General features: G+C 47.3%; 1 protein-coding gene across 1 annotated transcript; it reads right to left on the bottom strand.

Moving 5' to 3' along the window:
* Positions 1-8,235: 8,235 nt before the first annotated feature.
* Positions 8,236-14,000, bottom strand: LOC128726159 (uncharacterized). Its single transcript, XM_053819950.1, has 3 exons — positions 13,938-14,000; positions 13,459-13,569; positions 8,236-9,324 (listed from the first exon to the last, which is right to left on the bottom strand). Exons 1-3 carry the CDS (start codon positions 13,998-14,000, stop codon positions 8,236-8,238), a joined length of 1,263 nt encoding a protein of 420 aa, XP_053675925.1.
* Between the last annotated feature and the right edge of the window lie 817 nt (positions 14,001-14,817).

Genomic DNA, 14,817 nt, shown 5'->3' with positions numbered 1-14,817 from the left:
GACGCTCTCATCGCAAGCTGATCGGCGCCATCCCCCGGAACGAAACGCATGTCATGGATGCCCCCGTTTTAGGATCGATGCACTTTTTCCCTTCCCACCTTCTCTCATCGTTCCCGCACACACCGAAATCTTCCCTCCCCAAAACATAGATCGATGCATTCCTTAAACGCGAACACCGTATGTGTGCTATTCCAACAACACATCCCTCACGGCGGCGACGGCCAACGTGTTTCGTTCCAAGCGTACCTCTCTGCTGGCGATGCCGGCGATATTCCCAGGCGTGTGTGTCCGCTGAAACAACGGAAAAATACACCCGCGAGTCGAGGGTAAGGACTCGCGGAGCAACCCAGAGCGTTCGTGCAAATTTGTGGTGCGAATAAATTGGCCCCTAAAGCCCCGCGCGAAGCCAGTACGGATGGGGGCATCCTGGGAAGCTTTCTGGCAGTGGCGTCGTGTTCCAGCACTTGGAACATCAGCTGGACCCGTTATCCTCCCCACTAGCGAGAAGCTTGATTGGAGCACCTTCTGCTGAAATGGTAACGTTCCTTATCGACAACTACTGGTAGAGCAAATCAATGTACACAAGCGGAAAGCGTGCTCGAACTCAACATACACATTCCAAAGCGAAGATGCGATGTGCAGGAAAACATAAGTTCAAAAGGAGAAAAAAGTGTATTCATCTGTAATCAAAAAGAAAAAAAAACAAAGCAAGTTAAGCAGTCGGACAATAAGTGGCAAACAAGAGAGAGAGAGAGAAAAAAGTACGACGATGTAACGAATGTGGCAACTTTTCCGGACTCTTCGCAAGGATACGACACCACACTCCCTGGAACACGTTGTCCCTTAGGTCCTTTTACATCTCAACTCAGTCATTCTAACTATGTTAAGCGCTTTCCTATTCACAGCCAACAAAAAAAATACAGGAGGCGTATAAAAACGAACATAAAACACATAAAAACACCCTTCTCAGTGCAGTAAGTGTTAGGTGATGTAAAAACAAAAAGAAACACTCACACTTTTCGCAGGAAAAAAAAGCTCGCTTCGCTTCCGATTTTGAAAGCATTAACGCAGCCAAAACAACTACTACTCCATAAACGTGCACTAATGCTTCTCGCGAGGGCCTGTTGTACGCTTACCGGAAGTAACCCGTTTTCCTCTACAGACGCTTGCACCGGGCGTATTTGCTTTCCTGTTCCTGTGGGTGGTGGGTTTGAAGCAGCAGTGCATTCCATACTTTTCTACCAAAACACACATACACCTTAAACTCGTCGTCAGGAAGGATGCTAGGTTAATGGAGTGCGGAGTCTGTCGTAGAGGGATGGTACGTCGTTACGAATAGAGCATGCATTTTGAAGTCTTTAAAAACAAACGTTCTCAAATCAGTATCTTAGCATAGGTGAGTGAGGAACCCTCGTGCGGCTCAACATTAATAGTCTCCAGTCCCGGTTGTTGGGTGGTTCTAAGAACGCTCCCGCAGTCCACTCTGGAGAAATGGTGAATCAATTTAACGCCAGGAAACGCGACAGACGGAACCCAAACCGAAAAAAGCTGTCTGTGTGTGTGTCACGCCAAAGCGGTGCTTCTCTAGCTTAATTCCATGATCCGCTGATTTTTCGCTCGATCTCTTATTGCGTTACATTTTAGCTAACGAAGTTAGATATTCCAATCGTTGTCTAGTATTCCTAAACGTTTAGAAACATTTTACATGAACAAACAAACAAACAAACAAAAATCAATCCATTTGAACTTCTTCCTTTCAAATGAACGAACTCTCGAATCGGTACACCCGGCTTGTACGTCCTCTTTTGAGAAGCACCGTCCTGTAAAGCAGCTGTTAACACGGGTGGTCCGAACTAATGTGCGAAAGTGGCAAACTTAAACTACCAATAATAACGTTGCAAACGCCCCCCCAAAAAGGATCCTTACACCTAGTTCGGACGGTACGACAAGCTTAACATGATCGCGAAGTAAGGGAAAGTGCAGCAAAGCTAAGTAAAATGAACCCTACAGCAGAAACCATTATATATACATACATATATTTAGATATATTGTATTTTACTATTACCTAATGAATAAGGAAACCGAACAAAATATAATACTTGTTGAAAATCCTGTACGCTGTGTGGTGAGCTACATTTTCCGAATGGTTTTCCTCCATTCCAATGGTGAATTATTTTTATTCTGATTTGGGTTTGTTCTTAATTTGTTCTTAATTAGAAAACACCATACCATGCAGTTTGTAATATAATGTTATTAATTTAATTTTCTTTAGGTTTTTCGCTTATGAAGGATGTAAAGTGTCAGCAAAAATAGCCTACTACGGTAAGTAATTTGGTACGAAAGAACCTATATAATAACAAACTTTGTATAAAATTTATGATTTAGTTTATTACTATTTTTGTAAAGAGATTTTGTAAAGAAATAAGCAGGGCTCTTCGATTTTCTGACGATGAAGCTGCCTTCAAGGATATGCAACGTAAATTTATAGCAGTCGTGTAGCTGCTACTTATTCATTCAACGAACATCATTTGACAGCATTTGCTGTATTCACCTTGGTTTGCCACAGCTGATGCTTCATTCCGTCGTCATTTTAAAATCTGTATCTAACGTTTGAACTTAAATTAAATCCATATTCGAATAGATTTCATCCATTTACAACAAACTATCGTTTATATACAACCCTATGAATTAATAAAGTTACAACTATAAAGTACAACTATAACACAAACAAAGGAAAGAAACGAAGAAGGAAAGCAATGAAACACATTTCCGTTGTAATTCCGCAACCCTAGTGTCGTAAGTATTTAAAAAACGTTCTTTATTTATATCACATATCAACAAAAGCTTAGGAAATAAAAAATACTCAATATTTATTGCAGAAAGTTTTCCCAAAATGAAAGAAAACCATCACTTTCCTCCGACACCATCGTTCCATTATGATATAATCACCGCACTGCGAACCGTAATGAATGCCTATATATTTTCATTACTGAAAACTCGCCCACCCGCTAATGTGGCCTCTCAGTTTCGGTACCTTTCGTGCGGCTATCCTTTTAACTCATCAGAAGCGTTTTTTTGTCTGTGGTTTGTTGCTTCAAAAAGCCGTAACAGAACCATTATTAGGCAGGTCCTGCCGGTTATGCAGGCGGCACGGGTCGCAGTGATGCATTACGACCCTTCGCCGTAAAGGACGTAACGAGGAGATTTGGAAAAACAAATGAAAGAAAACGAGAACACTGCTCTAACGGTAGGAACGCAATGCCGGTATTTCTGGCGAAATACGGTCGTTCGAAGTAATAGAATTAAATTTCCCTGGAAATATGATCCCGAAAGCCTAGACTGGAGGAAGGAAAGCAAAGGAAAGCGAGCGGAACAGGAGTAGCTCAATTTGGGCAGATTCCGAGACTCATCTGCCCATTCCATTTGTCCACTCAGAAGGAAGCCCAGCTCGGAATGTCGCTCTGAATGGTGATTTCGATTAGACGTACCATCGCACCCGGTAATTCGCCGGGACGGTATCTCTCGGGAAAACTCTCTGTCGTTCTTATCGACGCTGATGGAAAAGCCTCCTCCACTGTGGGGCGGAAAAGGTCAAAAATAAAATACAAAACAAACTCTCTTCCATTTATTGTGTGAATAAATCAATCGTACAATGCGAATAAGTATAAAACGAAATAATAGATAATTTGTTGCATCGTTCGTTCGTCGGTAAAAGCAAAAATGCAAATTCAAATGCGCGCGACCGAAAAAACTCGCCGTCGATTCGGTCAAATTTTGCACCAAAAACTAGCCGAAAAGTAATAGGCGAGCATGCGATCAGGAGCACGCCGTCCGATCGCAGCTATCTCGCTCCCACACCGTACTACCGAGGTGTAATCTCTAGCGGTACTTTGCGTACGCTCACTACACACCACGTGCGATAGTAGATTTCTAACGGTACTTTGCGTACACTCACTACACACCACGTGCGATAGTGACTTTCTAACGGTACTCTGCGTACGCTCACTACGTACTACGGGCGCTAGTGGCTATCGGCCGTGAGTGAGTGAGAGCGCCGCGAGTGAGCGAAGCGACTAGAGTGACCAAAACAAACAGCCTGCTGTGCGTCCTGCGCTCCTGTTAAAAATCGGCACTTTTTCGGATCGGCAAATTTTGATTTCTTTCGTGCAAGATTGCATGCAAGTTTCATTGAATACAAGTCCGTCGACGTATCGAAAACGTATTAAAATGAAATTCCAAATCATTCATTTGTTCATTGCTTACATCTGTTTTTATTTCCATTATTTCCATTTGTATATTTTTACAAGTTTTCTTTCAGCTTTCCCATTTTATTCAGCGTATATAAAACAAGCATAAATCAAACACAAACCATTTTCGCGAGGGTTTTCTACATAGATTCAGCTTGCATCTTGAAAAATTCTTATCATCATCACTTGATATTGACAAGCTGTTGCTTGTTATTAAGTTTTCTTTCAAGTACTGACCTTAGATTTCTCGAGAAAATGTCATCAAAGACCGCTCTTGCTAATATCTGTTTGTGGGTGTGGTTTTTCCAACCGTTCCCCATAGTGCTTCTGATCCACATCAACGAGGCATGTTTCTTGTAAACTTTTCCAGCGTCATTCCCAGCTAGAAACCTACAACCTATCCCATCCTACCCCCACATGCTAATGTGTACAAGTAATACCGACGTTCGACAGAGCTGTCTGCGGCTCGGCATCGTCCCAGGAAAGGAAGATTTCCCTTCGGAACCAGCTCGAACAGGCGTGGAGATGACAATCGCCATACGAGCTTGCCAAGCTTGAGGTACTAATTGCAGTGAGGCAAGGGTGTACTTAGAATACACATCGTCGTCGTTGAGTGGTGAAGGAAAACCTCGAGAAAATCTCTGTAACGGAGCCCGGCGTGTCTGCCCATGGCAGCAAGTCCCAAAGGATGTGCATGTTTGTATAAATGACTATGCTAGGAATTATGAATCTGAACAAGCAGAATGCTCAGTAGCTGCGAGTAGAGAGACTTAATTATGATATCAAATTCGGCGAGCAACGACGTTTATGCGAGCCACGTGCAGATTTCTTTCGTTTAGGGATGGAATAGTATAGTTAATGCATTACATATAACTAACTAATTGAATAGCATTTTTTTTTCAACACAATGATAATTTGGTATTCTCGTTACGAGTTGCAGCGCGTGGCATTGGCGTTTTTCCAAACCACCAACCAATTGATCAACGTCATTATGGCGAAAAAGAAAACTTTCCTCAAACTATTTGGACATAAATTAGCTAACATTCCGATTGCGGACGATTGCCCTCGAGCGGACCAGCTGGGAAAATGCAATTACGAAAGTACGCTGGCGCACATTTCCGAAACATCGATAACGATAGACTGGAGGTGATTAAAACTTGTGCTCATAAAATTCGGATTGTATGCTCCCGAACTTTGGTCCGGTTTGTTTGGCCGCCATCTGCGGTAGACACAAAGGGCGATGAGATTTCCGTTTTTTACGGGAAGCAATCAATTTATGCGGTAGTTCTTTGTGGATCGAATCTACCACAGCTATTAGTCAGCCCAAGGATATATGTGATTGCGTTGGCCTACAACATATTGAGAGCTTTCAGCGCTGACACGTTTTAGCCTCATAGTTTAATTGCTCGATGGATATAAGAGCAACTTTTAATTCAGGTGCACCCACGGAATACGCCAAATGGACGCTCCACAAGCACGTGCCGCTTCATTTTAATTTGGGAACGCAATTTCAAGACGCGCTATATCGCGTGCAACAGAAAACCTTGGCGCGTTCAAGCATTCAAAAAGAAGTTAAGGCAAACGCGCGGCTCGAAAGCAAAACACAAATGCGAAAGTTTTCTACTCGCCAGGATAATGATGTTAAGCAAGTTTGCAGCAACACGCCACGGGGAGCTGCGAACAGATTGTGTAGAAAAAAAAGGATGCGCCACGGTGGAAAAGAATTCGCGCGTCACAAAAAGTCCTTGCAGCTTGCAGTGTGTTCGTCAATAAGCGCGCAGCATTATTCGAAAACTTGCCACATTTTTGTCACGGGTGCGATTCCCTAGAGTTTGATTCTTTTTAATAATGGAAGCTATAAGTTTCCCGTCGCGCAAAACTTACCTCTATCAACGTGCCTCATCTCCTGCGTATTTTGTCGCATTTGATCGTTTCCTTTGCAAGCAGACGTGGTAAAATTTTCTACCAAAGTTCAACAGTTTGATAAGCTTCGTGCTCTTGATCCTTGCCCTCAACTAGCTCGTAGAACGTTCAAAAACGGCTTCGCAGTTCAGTGTTGAAAATATGAATCGCACTTTTTTGTTTTATATTTCAAGCAATAATTACAGAAAATGATGCGAATCTATCGATCTTGCTAAATGTGTTGCTCTACCTGTGGGACATGAGAAAGGTGTGTTGTGTGTGTGTGTGTTTGTGTATCGTATCCATACTTCTGCTCTCCCTGGGCTGGCGTCTCCATGGAGACACGTGGCTACACTAAGCCTACCTCGATTTAGCCCCACGTCGGCTTTTTACACGCCACTTAATATTCTCTCTTACACACTCTGGCTTACGCACTAACTCCACTCGAACGAGCGGGGTCTATTTTGTTTCGTTTGCCTCAACTCCGGATCTGGCCTCTGGAGGCCTCACACTAAACACTATTTGCTCCTGCTGCAAACAGGCCGTCCCTATCGGTGGCAGCGGCACCCAGCACACGAACGGAAGAAAACACCCCACCATGCGGTAAAGGATCTTCCGGGTTTGTGCCGGGTGATGCCGCTGTCCACCACGCGGCCGGCGGATGCCATTACACTGCACTTACAATTAATTGTTCATAATCTTTTCCTCGCTGCTGAGGATCGCGGACTTTGATTTCAACTTTGCAATCGACTTTTGTGATAAAAGGTTCGATTGGTTTTATGTACAGGCCTTACGTGCTAAGGGCTGGTAGTAGTAGTACTAGAAAAAGTAGAATCTAGTCATCGAGAGCGATGGAAGCGTAGAAAGCAAAGGTCACAGGGTGGTAGGTAAAGTCTTCGGCACAGGGTGGCCACGGAGGGGGTGCGCACGTGCGCTGAAACCTCGCAAGAAAACGGAAAGACATTCGAACGTCCCGGGACATTCAGCCAGGTGGCGAAAGCTCGTCAGTCGGAAACCAGGTGCAGTTCCGGTTTCGCAGGCGTAACACCTTCGGAGGAGGGCGTCTCTACAACTCTACAAACCCCGAGCGCCACGCCACACGGTTACGTTCGAAACAGATCTGCAGTAAAGTTGGCTTAGGTAAAGGAACATCTTTCGAAAGCACCCGAACCGGATGCGGCGTGATTCAACACGCTAAACGGGTGGCTTCCGGGTGCGTTCTAGCCGCAGTTCCGTTGCGCTTCTACAGGCACCACGGTAAGCCAACCCGTTTCGCTACAGTATAAATATATCTCTTGACTTTGGAAGGAAAGATCACCACAACATCTACGCGCGATCGGGCGGGTCGCCTGAGCCGTACTCCTGGCAACACGCACCCAAACACGCCACCTTCTGCTCGTTGGTTGAATGCTATGAATTTTACACATTGGCGCCTCACGGACGTGCTTCGTTCCCGCAGGACAATGGTGTACAAAAAAAAAACCTATTAAGCGAGTATCCCTAATGCGCCTGACGCGTGCGCGGCTTACAATATTACGTAGTTTGTAAAGTACTAAGTGCTGCTTGGCTTACGCTTGTACATGATATTCTTAACCGGTAGTCTTAGTAGTTGTAGTAGGTACGCTTCCTTGCAAAACGTCCAAGCGAAGCGGTTGCTGCATGTATTCGAGTGGGCCAGTCGATGTGTCCTTCCAGTTGACCCGGGACACGGACATCGTGCGGCCAATCGAGCGCTCTCGATAAGCATTAACTCCCAAAGGATCAGGACGACGACGACGACGACGACGACAATATTAATAGTAATCTAAGGTGTATTGTACACTCCATCGCGTGGTTCTCCTCTAGCGGCCTTTCTCAATAGCGGCTTCTCTTAGGTAACCTGACTCAGTCAGTAGCTGGTGGGTGGCTCCTTTCCAGCAAGGAAAACCCCCACTCATTTTCCGGCCACCCTCCCTCAACCGCACACACGCGCGCACGCACACATACATAATAAATAGCGATACACACTACGGGTTCGATCAGACTCAACGTTCACTGTTTGTCGCCGCCATTAAATGCTGCCCCGGACGCGGGCCTTTGGCTCCGGTCACGCGTAACTCTGCGCCAGGTTGGCCTGTTGTTGGGCTTGAGCCTGTTGCAACGTTCCTGCCCCACAGTGCTCGGATAGGTGCCCGCTTAGATGCGCCCCAGCTGTTCCGCCAGCCTGATCGAGGTTGAGATTCACGTTGCAGGTGCCTCGTTCGACCCAGTGCTTCAGTCGACCACGCAGCTCTTCCAGACTCTTCGATTTGGCCTTGTTGATGCGCTTGTACTTGACGTCCTTCGGTTTCGTGACCGACCGGTGGTTCGACATGACGCGGTTAAAGTTGGTGACGGCACCCTGCACCTTGCAGCTTTGTGCCGGTGTCCCGCAAAGGTCCGCTTCCACGTCACAACTGCTGCTGCTCGTGATAATGACCGGTGTGGTGCCTTCGACTCGCACCGCAGATTGTCCCGTCTCTGGGTGATCCGTGGAGACGCACTTTTCGGTGCGATTCTTAAACTTGTCACGCTTTTCTGTAACCGCATCCGGTTTCGGGGAAGCTGGTCCGGATGAACCAACCTGACTGCCTGGTTGCTGGCCACTTGGCACTGGACCGGCATTCTGCGGTTCCGGATCCTCCTCCACGCTGTACACCGTCTCAAGGATCTCGGGTCGGCGTAGGAAGCAATTCGAGCGGCGGGTGTTGTTGTACTTCAGGTTCGTCTCGATCGCGTCCGAGATCGAGCGCACGATCGTCACGTCGTTCGACATTTTGGCAGAACCACCACGGGATTTGAGGCTGCCACCGCCACTAATGCTACCACCGAAGTAGATCGAGCTGTTGCAGTCGGAATCGACGTCCTCGAGGACGACCGCGGAATCGGAATCGTTGAGCGAGTCGAAATCGTTGCTGGTGCTGCCGGTGTGCATTGGTGCGTCCATACCGACGTCCATGATGCCGTGATCGATCAGCCGGCTTGAGAGTGTCTCGATGATGCGCTGCTGCCGGTAGATCGTCAGTTCGCGCTGGTAGATCACGTTCGAGACCTGCTTCTGCTTGCGCATGATGCGCGATTCCAGCAGCAGCAGCTGGCTGGTCAGGTAGTTAAGCTGCTCCGTTTTTTCCTTCTGTAGCCGGTGGTTCTGCTCTTGCTGGAAGTCGTAAGGGAGGGAAAAAAAGATACAAGAAACGTTAGCGTGGTTTGATTGTGGGGAAAATGGGAAGCTTTTTCCCGTGCAGTCTCATCATGTATTTATGACCTTTCTGTGAGTAAAGTGCAACGCAACCGTTTCATGGTGGGAAGAATGATGAAAAAAGAAGAAAAAGACGGAGAAAACGGGACTCGATTTTCCACCTCCACCGTGCTGCACTACTTGTGCTCGGGAAATTCCTCACCAGGCAATAAACATTAACGCTACGAAACGGGACTAGCTCGTATTCGATTTTCTTGTTACTACGCCACGGTGCTTCCATTGCTTCTCGGAATTCAACCGAACGTGAACCGCATTCCAAGGATGCAGGATTTATGCTACATGAAACAAGCGACCCCACACACAGCCACGCTTATTTTCGCATCCTAGCGGCTTAAGCAATCCCGTTCCCTGCCAAGGTACAGACGAGATGTCTTGGAATTTCACCCAACGTACGAAATGAAGTGAAATAAATGGATTACACCACGAGCGGGAAAAGCGGGATTTAAGTCGGTTTTACTTGGGGAAAAAACTTTTTTCCCTCGGCATTACGGCGGGGTGTTGCATCCTTTTCTATACATGTATATTTTCTTTTTATTTCGTCTGAACACCTGAACAGTTCCCCGGACCCGTGGTTTGCCTATTATTTTCAATGCCTTTTGCCACCCCCGTGCTGAGGGGGTTGTATAGCGGTTTTCAGAACCACCCTTCTGTTGTAATCCTGTTGTAAAAGGACGAAACGGTTGATGGGTGGTGAAAAGTTTGTAACAAGAAGAAAGCAAAAAAAAAAAACATCCCCAACCGGTTAAAAGCGTGTTCAACCACGCGCCAATAGATGACGGAATGAGATGTTTTATTCACACACGGCGCATTATCGGGTGTGGGCGTGTGGGTGGTTTTCTTTTTGCCGTTGTTCGTTGCTTTTCGTCCCTCAGGGAAAAAGGATGAAGCAGCACATCCTCCCTGGTTTGGGTTTTGTTCGCTCATTGAAGCACGAAATTGAAGACGTTCCATAAGACACACCATCCCGGCCGAAAGGACGTCACTTCAAAACGTCATGTCACGCATTCCGAGAGCCGTGCCGTTACTTAAACGCACCCACTGGAAACAAGGATCGCCAAGACACGCCAATTCAATTCATCGCACGCCCAAAGCACGTGCCGGAGAACCGCGAAGGAAGCAGATTACCACGGATTAGCGTATGATGGATCGAACACAGCGTAAGCGATGCATGCTTACGAGCTCGTCCAACGGATGGCACAAACATCCATCGATGGCACGTTTTTCCGAACCAGTTTTTGCCCCCCGAGGGACGGCAGTTTTCCCGGAGTCGAGGCCGCCGGGGAAAAATCACGCAATGGGGACCAGTTTTCCAGCGAAATCCGCTCGCCCGCGGACGTTGGACTGTCGAAATCTAATTTGTGGTGCGCCGGTCAGGGTTTGTGGTTTTGCTTTTTCCCAGCTCAGGGTTTGCTTGCACACACATATAAAAGCACGTCATCTATCCATTGCCCGCCGGCATTCGTGCGGGCATTCGTTGACATGTCCCGGTGGTTTCCCGGGGCTCTCCTTCCAAAGGGCTTACGGGGTGTGCCGTTTTCCGATTCAAAAGTAAACTAATAAAATTGCCACAAGCTCTCTCGCTCTTTCGTTCCCGGTCCCGGGATGGTTCGATAGCTGTTTTGGGGCTGATTTATGGCGAAAGTTGGCCCACCGGTGGGAATGAAAAGCAAATTAATGATGCTGAATTTTGCAGAAGCTCCGCGGCGTGGCATTTTCTCCACCCGCATGGAGCGAAAGGGCAACCGCAGATCGATCGAACCGGGAGAGCATTACATTTTTACACGAAACCAATTGAAGTACGCCCGCAAATACTGATACCGTGCGGCGATGGTGCCACGACCTTCAGGATATCGCGAGCACTTAATGACAAAGTGGTAAGGTTTTTGTTTTTTTGTTTCGTTCGACACAAAAGCTGTCTTATCCAGACCGGGGGCTCGACCTTTCCGAGTAGTAGTAGTGGGTTCCCCGCGTGACTCCTGGCCCAATTTTCCGAGCCCAGGCGGCCCTGGCAGGGAGGAGTTTACTTCGGTAACTTAATTTGTTTCTTCATCTCCGGCTGCGGGGAGTGTTAGCAGCCACCTCGGAAAAGAAAAGACCTCGGAAAAGTTTCATCATCGTTAGCCAAGGTTGGCTGGCGGCTCTGTCTCGAGGTGTTTCAGGGTACTTTTTCTCGCCTTGAAAGCGCTTTCTTGCCACACAGCTTCCCCATTAACATTCCGCGTGGTGAATGTTCGGGCGGGAAAAGGGCAACCACGCGGCACGGGGCCCGGGAAATTTAATTTTCCCACAATCACCACGTGCCCAGTGTGAACAATTAATCCGGCACTTTCGGTCGGTGGAAAAAAAAACGAGTGCGCCGAAATATGGTGAACCGATGATGGGCCGGAAAACCCGAGGAACACGGAGGAAGAATTTTCCCGGCTTTTGACACAACCGTCGTCGCCTGGACACGTAATCCTCTTATCCAAATACTGTCACGAAACCGGCGACACTCGCGAATGCACGAGCCGCAACAACATACGGTCAGTGTTCTGTGGTGGTGTGATGTCGCGATGTCATGTTTGCGCTGGTATTTTGCATGTTTTAGAAATGGTTTTCCCGGGGCACCGTCCGCCAAAAGTAAGCCTGTAAAAAGGCACACCAAGAAATTGGATTCAACGCGGACTGGACGGTTGGAAATAAAACCTATGCCGCTACATCAAGCAAACCCAACGGTAACCATAGGGGTTGATCTGACGTTCCTTTCGCTGATAGCAGATTATGTCGGTGAGGAAAAAGGTAGACTAAAAAAGGGAACACCTCATCAGCCCTTCGTCCCAACGGGTGGATATAAGTCTGCTCCGTCGGCTGGAGCTTCGAAAAATGGATTTACCTTTTCTTACTGGGAAAAAGCTGGCCTTGTTTGTTGGCTCCTTTGAATAGCTTAATCTCATCCCCAAAAAGAAACATTGTCAGAATTTGGTGAGTGTTTGCATAGCCTCAGTTAGACGTGAAAAACAATTCCTCGGGTTGATGGACTGTATTTTGTTGGGGGTGATTTGAAAATAAAATCAATACTCTCAAAGCATTATTAGTCAGTTTTTAAAGTAATCAAAAGTCAAATTGCATAGCAACTGTCATGCAAAAAAACTAAATAAAAACATATAATAACAAAGTGAATAACACCAATTCGCGTTTCCATAGCAACGGATGAAAATGGCGTCTGAAAGTGTCATGTCGACTCTAGCGTGAATAAAATCGAATGAATGAATGAAGTGAATATTTCACATTTTCCAATCAGTGTGTAAAAAAAACCCTTTCCACAGCTTTTGACATCGAGCTTCCAGCTGTCGGTTCTAAACAAAAGACTATTATTTCGAAATAAAATACTCTCCCCCGCGACTGTAAGCCATTTAGTTGAGCCATGATTATCGCCAATCGAGTAAGCGCGAACGACACATCAACGCACTCCTGACCTCTCTGATAATCGCATTAGCGCCCTCAACACTCACGTACGGTTCCTGCACGAGCACGCTGGCGCGAGCGAACCCAGACGCTGTGAAAAACGCGCCACGGAAATCGGCGGATATAATTTATCTTCCTTTCACGCCAACGCCACCAGCCGTGACGTTTTGACTCACGGGACGCGAGGGCAAAAAGTCCCGACCGCCAGTTGATGGAGACGTCTTTTTTCACCTCTCGGAAAAATGCCACCCTTTTGCCCAGGGAAAACCACAGGGTCTCGCCCGCGGGTTTTTTGGAACCGTCCGTTAACGATCGCGATAGGCGCCCGAAGGTGCCGCGCTGATGCTAATGGTGCTGATGGGTTAATTCACGGAGCTCCACGCGTTAAATTGAGCGCACCCGAGCTGACACATAATGATGTAAGGCGATGATAAAGGAAGGACTCCTTTTTTTCCCGACCCCGTGGGGGAGGTTCGAACACGGCGTTGACGATGGTGGTGAAAACGCAAAACCCAAAGGGGTCATCTCGTTCGCACACAACCGGTTCGGAAAATTCTCTTTCACACACTCGCGATAGGGAGAACGTACCTGCAGGGAGAATGCCTTCTTCCACGCCATGATCTGCTCGGACTGATTTCGGCACCGACTGCGGAGCTCGTTGATAATGAGATGCGCATTTTTCATGTCTATCGGTTCCTCCTGCGGGGAAAAAAAGAAGAAAAACGACCCGTAGGCGTCGACGAAAGGGGAAAACAAACAAAATTAGCTCTGGTAAATAAGCATCTTACTTCAAGGAAGCCGAAACCGGCAAAAAGGAGTTCGTCCTAATAGGATTATCGACTGGCAGTGCACGGAAAGAGCCCCCGGCAAGATCATCACACATATGCACATATATATATAGTGCCGGTGCTTCTCTTCAGGGGGTCCTTCGCGAGGCAACATCCGGACGCATTATCGACCCTCGGAAGCTGCAGGGATGCTTAATGCGATTCTGAAACATCCGGACCAGTATCCTTTCTCGCTGGCAGGAGTTAGTGAAAGCGAGAGCTCCAACCTTCCAAACTTACCTCCTCATTATCACAGTTGTTGTGCTGGTCAGTCGCTTCACTCTTCACCATCGTTGCCGGCATCTTGATCGTTGGGCGCGTGTTGATGATTAATTTTCCACCCCTCGGGGCAGACGGTTCGGTTCACGCGCCTCAACCCCTTTTTTGGCTCTTCCTCCCGTTCACTCACGTTGCTGCGGCGTTTCTCCTGCGTTTTTGTGCGTGCGATCAAGCTGTTGCGATTCGCCGTCGTTTCAAGCTAGACCGAGGGTTTTGCTGGTGTGACATCGGACACAATGGTGTTGCCGTTGTACGCGAGTTCCCGCACCGTGCTATCAATCATCCTGCGGGTTGATGCCAGCGGCCGATGTCGCATAGTGCCGGCCCAATGAAAAAGGGTGGAAAGGCGTGAAAATTCCTGCGTGTCAAACTCGTCACCCGGCAGGCGCTGTTGAGAGACGGAAGGATGAAAAGCAAGTGGTTGGAAAATTAGTCGGCTCGTCAGGACATTCGGCAGGATATCGATCTGGGTGCAATGTTTTTTTTTTCTTCTTGGCCCTCAACCCAACCGTTGCCATTGTTCGTTCGTTGTCGTTATTCGCCATGGTTGATCGTCTCGATTTGTCAATACAATTCGTCCTGTTGCGAAACCTAACCCAGCCCATGAGCATGAGTTACGTATTTCCCCATCAGATTTCCTGTTTGCAAAAGGAAAATCCTTCCCAGAACTTTGGCCCCATTCGGTCGGGTTGGAATGCAATAAATAATAACGAACGCCAAGCGAGGGTGTTCAATCTATCATACACATGGCTCGCATGGGCCTCTTCCAAGGTGAAAAATAAAACCCCGACAAAAACGGCCATCGCCGTAAGGAGGATGCAAAATTAATGACGCTCACTGT

This window comes from Anopheles nili, chromosome 3 (genome assembly GCF_943737925.1).
Source record: "Anopheles nili chromosome 3, idAnoNiliSN_F5_01, whole genome shotgun sequence".
Classification (NCBI taxonomy): domain Eukaryota; kingdom Metazoa; phylum Arthropoda; class Insecta; order Diptera; family Culicidae; genus Anopheles; species Anopheles nili.
The sequence above is the reverse complement of the archived record's forward strand: the minus strand, read 5'-3'. Positions and strand labels throughout refer to the sequence as shown.